This window comes from Medicago sativa, chromosome 4 (genome assembly GCF_051527215.1).
Source record: "Medicago sativa cultivar Bolivia chromosome 4, Bolivia_mono, whole genome shotgun sequence".
Lineage (NCBI taxonomy): Eukaryota > Viridiplantae > Streptophyta > Magnoliopsida > Fabales > Fabaceae > Medicago > Medicago sativa.
This window is the reverse complement of record NC_140752.1, coordinates 12,943,838-12,956,682: the sequence shown is the minus strand read 5'-3', so window position 1 is coordinate 12,956,682 and position 12,845 is coordinate 12,943,838. Positions and strand designations below refer to the sequence as shown.

At 31.0% G+C, this 12,845-nt stretch overlaps 2 protein-coding genes across 6 annotated transcripts in view; one reads left to right on the top strand and one right to left on the bottom strand.

Annotated features, from left to right (window-relative positions):
• LOC146926434 (beta-glucosidase 11-like) overlaps window positions 1-12,845 on the top strand; it is a 62,621-nt gene that overhangs the window by 23,624 nt on the left and 26,152 nt on the right. The window lies entirely within an intron of this gene.
• On the bottom strand, window positions 3,513-12,187 carry LOC146926437 (receptor-like protein 14). Of its 5 annotated transcripts, none has more exons than XM_085758792.1 (6): window positions 11,765-12,187; window positions 10,804-10,950; window positions 9,470-9,613; window positions 9,056-9,202; window positions 8,894-8,968; window positions 3,513-3,970 (listed from the first exon to the last, which is right to left on the bottom strand). In XM_085758792.1, exons 1-6 carry the CDS (start codon window positions 12,138-12,140, stop codon window positions 3,966-3,968), a joined length of 894 nt encoding a protein of 297 aa, XP_085614918.1. In that variant the 5' UTR covers window positions 12,141-12,187; the 3' UTR covers window positions 3,513-3,965. The 5 variants fall into 5 exon arrangements, with proteins under 5 accessions (XP_085614918.1, XP_085614919.1, XP_085614917.1 ...); XM_085758793.1 differs by having other exon boundaries at window positions 8,927-8,968; XM_085758791.1 differs by lacking the exon at window positions 3,513-3,970 and adding an exon at window positions 7,301-7,712.

Below are 12,845 nucleotides of genomic sequence, written 5' to 3'. Positions count from 1 at the left end.
TCTTCTTAAACTACAGCCCCTAATTCCTTAGGTGGTCTAATAATTCTTGAAGGTTTTACCGAACGTTAACCTATTATCACTAACAAACGATTATCTATTCCTAGACTAACCCTGTTTATTAGAACAATTCAATTAGGTCTAAGTTGAAAGCCATGGTCAGTGGTCATTCATTCTCACGAAATCAAGTTATATGTGATCAAGATATAAAAAGCATTAAGAACAATTGAATTGAATAAACTAGAATTGAATTCATAAACAAAATAGAGTTTCACAGCAACATGTGTCAATTAGGGTTACAAAGATTCATCTCGGATCTAATCTCTAAGAGATTTAGCTACTCATAATTGAGTTTACAAATAGCATGATCAATGAAAGAATTAAAACATACATAAACTGGGTTAGAGATGATGAAATCCTCTCCGCTGCAGCCTTCTGGGTGTTAAAATCGCACTTTCGTTCTCCAAAATCGTCACCCTTTTCTTCTGGCTGAGTGCAGTATTTATAGTTTTTGGGCCTGACCTAGTCAAAATCGCGCCGCGCAGTTGTAATTGGCGCGCCGCGATTTCCCTCAAACAGGGACATATGCAAATGTGTCTCAAAAATCGCGGCAAGGCTAGGTTTTGGCGTGGCGCGATTTGCTTCGAACAGGCTTCAATATTTCAGCTTTTTGCACTCCAGAACAGTATAAATTGCACGTGAACTCTATCAAAATGTCACAATAAGTCCTAAAAATTACGTAATGACAGCATGTCATCACATATCGTTGGAGAGGGGAATTTAATTTACTCTTATTTAATATTTAAAATCAATAAGAAATGCATGAATCTTCATTGTAATTAATCCATCCCAAAACTATCCTTTAAAGCAATTATGAAATAAAGTCATGGTTAGATGAAAGAAAATATATTTACAAATCAATCCAATTAATTATTTGTGTTTGCTAATATTGATACCTTCAATTGAGCCGTTCATTTGATTATTTTTTAAACTTAACTTTTTCAAGTTTCTCAAATGCTGAACATCTGCAGAAAAAAAAAAAAAACATAGTTAGAAGTGTAATTTTCAATAAATCCGTAAGAACTATTAAAAAAAAATGTAAGAATTATCTTTTACTTGGTGTCAAAGTATTTCAGAGCATTCAGTGATAGGTTATAAATTATTGTTAGAATTGAGACGCGATGTCTTTGTTATTTTTATTCTGCCTGAATTACTCGTGCTGTCCCTAAACTTAATTTTGTATAACGACGTTTTTTATCTTTGTTTCATGTTATTTTTGTCTTTCTGGTCAGTTTTCATATGAATTTTCAAAATCTAGGATTATGGTGTTGTTTTGGATATTAGAATTATATCGTGGTTGGATCGGAGAAAAAAGACAGGATTTATCGACGTTTTGATTAGCTCAATGTGGGTAGACAGGTGATCGCTGATTTTGGTCTTCTTGATCTAGGCTTCTCCAGCTATCCTTTCCCATGTCTAATGACTAGTGTAACTTCCCGTGCCAAGCACGGGATTCATTTTATCTAAAATAATTTAACTGGGTTTACACATAAATAGGTTTTTCATATATTATTTGATTTTTTTAGTTTAATTTCAGTCCAAAATTTTGATATTATTATGTGGTATTTTATCCTCATATTTAAAATTGAAACAATAAATCATTGTTTATTAGGACAAAAAAGTTAAATTTTAAAAATATATAACTATTTTTGTGAGAGTCATTGCCTTCCTTCTCCTCCACCCTCCTTCTTTGCTCATCCTACCAAATCCAAACCTTCCCTTCACAATGTAACCCCACACATCAAGGAGGTGGTGAGTTGATTCTTTGACCACCTCCTAGAACCCCTTTTTTAGGATCAGTTCCATCAAACCAGTCAGCACCTGACATGGATTGTTACTCTCAAATCTGGTTTCTAGATAGAGACAGTCTGGTGTGGTTGTCTCATGTTTTGCAGATCAGTTTTTTTTTCTTGGTTTATTGAAATCGCTGTGAATCTCCTCTGTTTTGCGGTGGTTGGGTTAGCGAGCATTGTGGTTGTGTTTCAACGGCGGTGGTTGGGTTTTTTGCCGCCATTGTCATCGAGTTTTGTGTTATCCTACCAATCGTGGTTGAAGTTTTCCTTCACGATCTGATTCTAATTATGAGCTCGACATTGCTTCGAAGTTGCGTTTTTTCATATATGGTCTCGCCGAAAATGGAGGCGTTGTCGTCGTTGTCAATAGTGAATTGTATGGCTAGAAATGGCCTTTGAAGCTTGTTGTTGTCATGTTAGATGCAGTGGGTTGGTGGCGTGTGGATCTGTTTTCATGTTGGCGATCAGTTCCTTACCGCCTTCAAAATTGGGATTCGGGACTCGTCAGTTCACACATCACATTTCTTTTACAATTTGGTTTCGTGCCCGTACTGCGGGTTCGCTGGATTGTGCAACATGATGTGTGAGTCTAGTAATGAATTCCGATTTGTTTCTTTGCCCAATGGATTGTCATGTATTGTATTATCATATTGCTGAGTAGTTTCTTGGTTTAACTGGGTTATGTTATGCACTATGTCCCTCGGTCTTTTTTTTTTTTTTACAAACAAAAATATTTTAATATAATTAGGGTGTTGCAGATCTATCTGCATCCCATTTACTTAAAAGGAATATTTTTAAGAGAGTGGGCAAAAGTACAACTATACTTAAAATATAAAAACACTATAAATAATTAATATATTCTTAAAAATATATCTAATTAATAAGAGTTCAAATTAACTTTGGTTTCTCACTTAATCAATATATTAAACAGGTATGATTACCTCCGTTTTAATCTACCAGTATGAATAAAATTATTACTTTTTTATTTAATCACAATACTCTCGGATTTCAATTATAAAAAAATATCTAACTTCAAAATTTCTCTTATAACATGAAATAGAGTCAAAGTAAGTTATATTTGTTTTAATTTAGGATAAAAAATATAATTATTTATTTTTTATATTTAAGATTGGAGAGAGTATTTCTCTCGGAAGCAAATTATCTCCAGTGAGAAATAATTGAGAAAACAACTTTCTTTAATCTCCTCCCATCATTTTTTTAATCAGAGATCATGAGTCACAAATTAAAACACTCTAACCTAATTTTATTATACTTTACTGTGATTTTGATTTCGAATTCATTGCTTCCTCTTTTTCCAAACAAACACTTTCTAACTGAATCCCATAAACTAAAACCTCCACCAAATGTGGGTTAGAAAAAAGTAGGAGATCTATGCCAACCCACTCAATTACATGCAAGTTCTTCAACTCATTAATGGTGATCCTAAGAGTAAGGTTAAAAAAAATCTTCTAGTATGCTAATGCGAGATAGATCAGAGAACTAAAAATAAAGGTAAAAAACAAAGGTCATAAATATTACCAATTATTAAAAACTGTATTTACTAACATGATTGTGAAAAAAAAAATTCCTCCATCAAAATATGCATACATTTTCTTTAGTTATTTTTGTCTCCATAATTTAATGATTGAATATAACATATAATTGAATCATATTAAACAAAACATTTTATTAATTCAACCGTTAAGATAATTATATAACGTCTAAAAATAAACTGTAACATTGAAAAATAAAACTATCTTCATTACAAAAAAAAATTAAATTATTGTGTTATTTTTGTAAACAAACAATAATATTTCTTCCAATTTATAGGAAGAAAATTATAGTCACTTACCAACCAAGTAGTTGTTGTCGTAAGATTCATTGAAAACATCAGGTGCAGGTGTAAAAGAATACACGTTTGTTGGGACCAAAGCTATTTTAGATAGTTTGACTTTTGTGTTGATTGTGAAATTCAGTTTGTATTTGTTGTGTGGTGGTCGATACGAACCACTGTTGCAAGCAACATCAAATGAGAAAATCGTGAACACCATTCCCTTTTGGAGCTGCTCCTTGAACTTGTAGATCAATGTTCTTCGTATAGACACACCAATTCGATCACCCTAGATAACAATGATTAAAACACTATACTTTAAACAAAAAAATACAAAAAACAAAAAAAAAACAAAACGATATGAAAAAAATAGCTTTCGATCCATTAGAATCAACCCCATGGAAAATGGTAGTTTTTATTTTTATTTTTGTAGTCTTGAACAAACCAAGCACGAACAACCCTCACAACCAATGTCCACGATTGTTTTCTTGGCGAAATATCAGAGATGAAGTCGTGTTTCGTAGACATTTTTCTTTGCAATAGAAAAAATTACAGAAATAACTTAGAATATAGATATCAGAGAACCAGAGAACAGAAAAAAGAAAAACTATATTTTGTGATTGTTGTGTACTCGTACCCAAAAAAACGCTAAATAGTACCATAACGGTTAATATCTATTAATTATTAATTTGACCGTTTTAAAATTAATATTATCAACATCTTTAATATTATAAAATGTGCATTAAACGATTAGATTATATTTCAAGTAATATAATTTTGTAACGAATAAAAATTAATTATATAACCTTAAAAACTAATTACTACAATTAAATTTTTAATTAGTAGGTTATTGTCATAGTGTAACAGATCAAAATTCAAAATATAATTTATTCAAGTTATTTATTATAATTTTGTAACCTACCAAATTTTTAATGTACCGTATAAATGTTACTCGAATACTAATTATATTATTAATTATTTGATTGTAACGTACAAATTTTTATTGTAACATATAAATTTTAATCGAAAAAATAATTATATTAATAATTATTTGATTGTAACATACCAATTTTTTAATATAACATATAAATTTTAACCGAAACAATAATTAATTAATAATTATTTGATTGTAACGTATCAATTTTTTAATGTAACATATAAATTTTAATCAAAACACTAATTATATTAATAATTATTTGATTGTAACCAACTATGTATTTTCTGTACAATTTAATGTTAAATAAAAAACGGTTTTTAATAATAATTATTAAGCTTGTATTAAAAATTAGGAGAAATTTTTGGAACAAATGCCAAGTAGGATTATGATGATGTGGACATCTTTAGAGGAGAGGATTTTGGAATAGGCTATTTCTAAAAACTCTAAATTGTTAGTATAAAGATATGAAAGGCCCGTATAAAGTCCACTACAAGTTAGACAAAGAAATGGCAACTAAAAGTGCCAGCCACTTGTTCACATCGGTAAAAGTTTTACGAATTCTGCTCTTCTCCCAACATATTTTTCTCCCGCCCAACTGAAGTTCCCAAAATACCCCTGCGTGAGTTAACTCACGTACGCAAGTGTTAATTCCAGCATGAGTTAACTCATCCAAGTGTTAATTTCCAGCTTGAGTTAACTCACACAAGTGTTCATTCCAGTGTGAGTTAAGTTGCGCAGCACATATTAAGATGCGCAAAATTCAGTTGGGCGTGAGTAAAATGTCTTGGGAGAAGAGCATAATTCAAGTTTTACACCTTCCAAGGTCCAGTTCAACCATTCATTCATATCCATAACATTGGAGGATACCTTCAATGGATAAAAAAAGAGAAAAAAAAATGCACTTGCTTAGATTTGAAGAAAGTTGGACTAAGGATGCCAATTGGGCACTTTTAGTGCAATCTACATGGCTAGTAAAAGAGGCAGAATTGTATCAAAAATTGATGCAATCAAGTCCATTAACAATGATATTGGTGACCGCAATTGTGAAATCTGTAAGGAAATTATGATGACTTAAAAACTCATGAAAAATAGTTCTCTATGGTCTACAGTAATGAAGGGGTTGAGGAAGTATAAAGACCTTAGAGTCACCCTTTATGTCGGAGGAAGTTAGAAAGAACATGAACCAAACACATACTTTAAAAGCCCGGAACCATGATGGTCTTTCGACTTTGTTTTTTCCCAAAATAAAAAAATACTGTTGGGGAATACATTGTTGAGCTTGTTGGGTATTTTAAATGAGGGTAAGTCCCCTGATAATGTTAACCAAGCTTTCAAGTGTCTCCTCCATAAAAGGATAGATGAAAAACAAATTTATTCTTTCAAAGGTCACCTAATCAAAGACAATGCCCTTGTTGCAATGGAATGCTTCCAGTAGGTCAAAAAAAAAAAAAAAAAAAAAAGACAAATGCAAGAAGGGGGTAATGGCTTTCAAGCTAGACATGGAAAATGTGTATGACAAAATAAAGTGGTCATTTATATAAGGGGATCTCCAGGAAAAAAGTTTTTCATAGAGGCTTGTCAACACCGTCATGGGAAGCATAACCACAATTTTTATCAAGTGCTTGTTAACGGCCAACCTAGTAGCAGTTTTAGTCTAGAAAGGGGTGTATGCCAAGGTGACCCACGTTCAACTTATTTATTTCTTTGCTAATGTCTTGACTGGTTTGTTGCATTAGGAAATCCAAAAAAATTCTCTACATGGTGTTCAAGTTGCAAGAAACGACCAAAAATCACTCACTCCTCTTCATGGATGATTGCCTGTTATTCGTTTTAGCCAACCAAAAGGAAACAGAGGTCCTAAACTTTGTTCTTACACAGTATCAGAGTACCTCTCGGAAGCTGGGAAGTCTTGAGAATTATGATGTCTTATTTTATCTGAAATGTTCCCGAAAGTGAGCAAACTATAATAGGCATAAAGGTTATAGCATCCTATACAAAGTGCTTGGGGATCCCAATGATTTTTGGAGGGTCTAAGAAGGAAGTCTTATCCTTTATCTGAGGTCAAGGGTTGGAATGGGAAATGTTAGTCTAAAGTTGGTAAGAGGAGCTTAATGAATGATACTATATGGAGGATGATTTTCAAGAAGAGATACTTCTCTATGAATGATTTTATGGATGCTCAGATTGGTTACCAACCTTATTATGCATTGAGGAGCTTAATGAATGCAAGAGATGTCATAGATTTTGGAATAAGAAGTTGCATATGGAAAAACAAGAAGATGAGCAACCTATGGCTACCTAAACGATCTAGTTTTAAATTTTGGTCCCAAATAAGAAATTTTAAAAAGTGGCCTTAATGTTAGAGCTGATTGACATGTACACCAAGCAACAGAAACGGGATGTGATCTTTACTTCAGTAAATTTCAGGCTTTACATATCTGAAAGTCCCGATTTCTTGGGGACTTCTAGACGACAAATTGGTATGAGGAAATGGATAGACAAAGTCCATAACTATCTTTGGATGAGAATGCAGGTTTGTGGAAAAATTTATGAAAGCTAAAGGTGCCACAGTGTGTAAAGAAGAGTATTATGTGAACAGTGGCAAAACATATTCTTTCGCCAAGGTGCAAACTGTCATGGAAATAGATAACTCTTGACATTATATGTGTGTTCTGCCACAATGGTGAGAAATCATTGGAACATTTATTTATGCTATGTCAGGAAATACAAAAGCTCTAGTTCATTTCACCATTCAAACTTCATGTACTGTATCAGGTAGCCCTCTCAAACTGGGTGTTGCAGTGGATCTCTAATCCAACTCAAGATATCACTCAACCATTTAGCCTAACCCTTGGAGAATTCTGAAGAATCGCAATGAAGTCGTGTCCAATAAGGGGATATTCAATTCTCTTAACATTGTCAAAGAGGTATCTTTGTTCATGGATGATTTCAACATCACCTTCTCAAATCTGAATGGTTATGCCTACCATATTTCTTTCCCAAGGACTGCAAAGTTGGAAGACCCCTCCAAGTGAATTTTTAACAATTAACATTGATGTTGGATGATTTGAAAATGATGTTTACTTGTTGAGGCCTGATTGTTAGGAATCATGAAGGTATGATAGTAGCAAATTAAACAAAGTTAGATGGATCATGTGTTGGCAAAGGTTACATGACTGTGCTATCACCTATCTTAGATAACTGGAAAAAAAAAAAGTACTTAATTTTGAGAATGAAATGGATTTAAAAAATGTGGTTAAATGCATGCAAAGGGAAATGAGATATGTTGTTATATATTGATTTAATTGTTATCGACTGCATAGATTTTCTAAGTAGAATACCTATTGTAAGTTTAATGTTTGCTAAAATATGTTGTAATAGAGTATCACACAACTTAGTAGTTGTACCTAGAAACTTAGGATCTTTTCCATGAAAAGGGAAATGTCATCTTGGCTTAATATAACACATTGGCCAACTCAGAAAACAAAAAGTTATGAAACTTCTATTTCAAATTTGCATATTTTTTAATGGCTGACTTGAACTCCTCTTTTTAATTATCTTCCTTTTTTCCCAAGAATTATGACAAACAAGTTTCACTAAATAAAACTTCAATTGATTGTAACTAGTTAAACGCCACATAAATAAATAACAACCACAGTATTTTTATTTTATTTAAATAAACTAAAAAACTTTCATGGACATTGAATTCAGTTGGGGGATTTTGTAGAAGAATTCTAAAAGGAGAATGGAGAATTGTACAAATTAGAAAGAGGAAGGTGAAACTGAAGTTCACGAAAGCAAAATTAGGGAGCACAAGCCCATTCGTAAAAATGCTCTCAACAAAACTAGGAGTGTTTGACCACTAATTAATTTACTTAGAATTATTCTATTCAATTTATTTAGAGTTTGTAAACTCATTAACATAGAGCCTCTATTGAGAATATGTTAACGTATATTGTAAATTCCTAAACAAAGTTCTCAAACAGAATAAATTTTCCTATAAAATGTTTTTGCATAAATAGTATTAATAAATTTTGTGTTTCTTTGTAATAGTTGAAACAACAATAATAATAAAAAAGGAGAAATGATATTTTGACAACCACTTTTTGACAACTTTTGGACAACTTTCTCTCTCATACTCACATGATGTTGTTATCCTCTCTCTTCCTTTTTCTCTCTCCATTGTTTTTGACCAATAAGAAGTGAGAAAAACAAGGTTGTCAACAAAGTTGTCATCAAATGGATGTCAAAATATCATTACTCTAATAAAAGTACCTTCAACATATAGAGAACCAGTACGATGATTACCACTCAAGTCCAATAGTTCTAGCCAGCTAAATTTGGCAAAATCTGTTGCAAGGACATAATATATTTGTTTTTAAGAAAATGAAAAGAAAAAAAAAACATTCGTCATAATATAAGAATTGAAATGTATACCTAAAGTGGAGAGAGAACAATTGAATTCATTGTAACTCATAATCAAACTCCTTAATGCTGTGAATCCATGCAAACTTGATATGATGTTGCAGTTTAGCCCATTTTCTGAAAGGTCTAAGACCTCCAACTCCTTTGATCTCAGAAATCCTTGAACAATATACATAATGATGAGTAGTTATAAGTGTGCAAACAAGTATTGCATTCACTTTTTGTTCCGATTTCTTTCCTCCTAATGAAAAGCCTTTGTTAATTAATTTCAATTCCTACCAATGATTCATAACCACTTTTTCATTTTATTTAAAGTCTCTTATTATCGTTAAAAATTAATATTTACTTGGGGATCTTATAATTGTCTTCTAGTTCATTCACTTCATCACTTATACTCCATAAATAAATTATTGAAACAAAACGTACCTTGAGCTGAGAAGTTTTCCATAAAAATAGAACCAAACTTCAAAGTTGTTAGAGCAGTCAATCCATTTAAACTTGGCAAAATGCTACTATTTAGATCGTTCCCTGAAAGATCTAATGTCTCCAATCTTTTAAGTCTAGGAAACCCTTCAAAAGAAACATAATAAGCTGTGAGAAGTTTACACTCGATAACAAACATGTTGTATAATGATGCCGTTTACTTTCTACACAATCTCTGATTAATGAAAACAGTTTATTTCAACACTTGTTGCAATAGAGAAATAAAAGTCACGAAAAATGAAGGGGAAAAAAACAACGAGTCATGTGAAATAGAAAAACAAACCACTCAATTTGTCTAAAAATTTAAATAGGTCGATCCTTTAATTAAAGAATTTATGAAATCATTATAAAATTAAAAACATTTTCATAGTATCAATCAATATCTGAGACTATCTTAAATGAGACTATCTTAAAGACCGAATTGGTCAATAAAAAACAAACGTGACTTAATTTTTTTTTAATTTCACAGATTAATTTTAGGTATTGTTAATTTAAGAAGAAAATAGTCTAACGCCTAAATAATATTATTATGTGAGACTTATATCTTCAAATTCTCCAAATCAACCGGTGAACCTCTTTAAAAAAAATTCATGAACGTGGGTTCCATGAATTTTAATGACTATTTGTAAAAAAAATAAAAATAATGACGTGTGACATATTAACAATTTTTTTTGTCAAGTAATTTATTAAATTCACCTCTTGTAGTAAATAAATGAAGAATAAGGATTCAAACACCGAACCTAACATACTGCAATGTTCCGACCAACTAAGTTACATTTATGGAAACATTTATATATTTCTCCCTTTATAAAAGGCCTCGTTAAAATTATCTCTCTTGTATTAATTATTTTTTAATTATGCTAGTGACATAACATTTACCGTATTATTTACTTTCTTTTTTTAAGGAATTTACCATATTATGTACAACACTTATTTTTGTATTGGTCGAAATTTATACTAATCCCACCAAATTTAATAAGACCTATTGATATTCTAGATAACTATAAAGATAAAAAGAATTCATATATTTCAATCACATATATAAAAAAGAATTATTTCATTCATCCATATGCAAGATATTGTAAATACTAAAAAAAATTGACAAGATTCGAACAAGCAGTCATATTCAAGATTAACAAACTTTTTAAATTTGTTAACTAAGTGTTATATATAAGTACTAAGGTAGCATTGTTGATTGATAAAACATACAAGATTCGAACAAGCAGTCATATTCAGCATATATATTAAATTAAATAAACTATACAAACAAATTGTACCTTGAGTGAAGAAGTTATTATCTATGTTGTTAAAACCGAGGTTCAAAGTTGTTAGAGCCGTTAATCCATTCAAACTTGACAAGATGCTACTATTTAGAAGATTCCATGAAAGGTCTAATGTCTCCAACTTTTTAAGTCTTGGAAAACCTTCAAAAGAAGCATAATAAGTTAGTTTCAAAGAAACAGAGGAAGCTATGAGAGATGACGTCGAGTACTTTCTACACAATCTTTGATTAATGAAAAATGTTTCTATCAACAGTTAATTTCTAAATTTGCTGCAATATAGAAACAAAAGTCATGAAAACTGAAAGAGAACAAAAAAACGGTGAACCATGGAATAGAGAAATTAATCACTCAATTGGCCTAAAAAAATACAGAGCTCGATCCTAAAATTAAAGAATTTATAAAATCATCGTAAAATTATAAACACTTTCATAGTATTCATCAGTATATGAGATTAACACAAAAAAATTAGTATCTCAGATTATCTTAGAGACCAAATTGATGGATACAAAGACAAATATAACTTGATATTTTTTTAATTATGCTAGTAACACACTTTTTACCACACTATTTACAACACTATAAAAAGGCCTCAGTAAAAATATCTCTCTTGTCCCTATAAGAAAAATATCTCTCTTGTATTATGTATTTTTTAATTATGCTAGTGATATACTATTTACAACACTTATGTTTGTATTGGTTGAAATTTAGATTGATCTCACTAAATTTAGTAAGACCCATCTGACATCTCTCTTAATTGAGATTTGAACAATGATTTTCATGTTGCAAAATAATAATCTTTTTTAGAAAACCTAAACTCATCGGTTAATTATTGCTAATTATGTAAATATAAATTAAAATGTTAACAAATTTAACACAACAAAAAAAAGATTAATGAACTTTTTTAATTTGTATAAGTTTATTAAAGAAATGTTATATATAAGGACCAAGGTAGTACCTTCGTTGCCAATCCAGCCTTGAATTCTGTTGTAGGACAAGTCGAGGAGCCGTAGCTCTTCCAATGGACGGAATAGTGAAACATTTAACATAATAAAAGGGGTCCAATATAGTAATTCTTGGATTGATATTTCAGTTACGTGACCAGAAGAGATGCTAGAGCACTTGACTCTGTTCCAAGAACAACAATTGCTATCTCTATCATCAACCCATGAACCCAATTCATATTTAGAATAGTCGTCTTGTGACAAGATGTAGTGCTTGATCTCCAACAGCCCTATTCTCTCCTTCTCTAAGCAACCGCTACATCTTTGATTTTGCATTAACATCAATGTTAGAAAATATAAAAGGGAACTAATTATCAAACCCATCTTCATTTTTTAGAAATGTATGTATATTGTGTGCAGTTTTGCTCCGAATTCCTATAATCACCTCATATTATTATATTATATATACTAAAATTATGGGATATTTTCTATTACAAGAAACTTCCTTCAAACACAAGAAAGACTTGGAGTTGACTAGAGATGATGACATTTAAGAAAGATGCTAAACTTATCTTGCACGGTATCCAATACGTATGTGCACATTGTAACCTTATGGGAGTCATAGTTTGGTGATTTGAAGGAAGGATGTAAGGATTTGAGTGGTAAAGTACGTAATTAACTACTAACATCAGTCATTAAAATAAATAACATTAAAGCTATAGTTGTATTGGAAAAAACTTAATAATTATTTTTTTAATTTTTACCCCTTCACAACTTGTTGTATGGTTACATGTGAAATACTTAAATTGAAACATTCTCCCAATTTATATATCATTTTACAATATCAATAAATCATTAATTTTTTCCTTCTATTATACTTGAAATGCTGTTTTAGCTATTAAATTTTGAGCTAACAACAGGGAAAGGAAAAGTAAGACTTGGAAAAAAAAAATTTGCCTACAATTGTTATTTGAATTTTCCATTCCTGGTCTATGTTGTAAGTCAGTATTTGAATTTTCCTTCTATTGGGACTTTTCAGTCTTGCCCCAAATTCCTGCATTCACCTTATATTGGGACTTTTCAATTGCAAGAAAC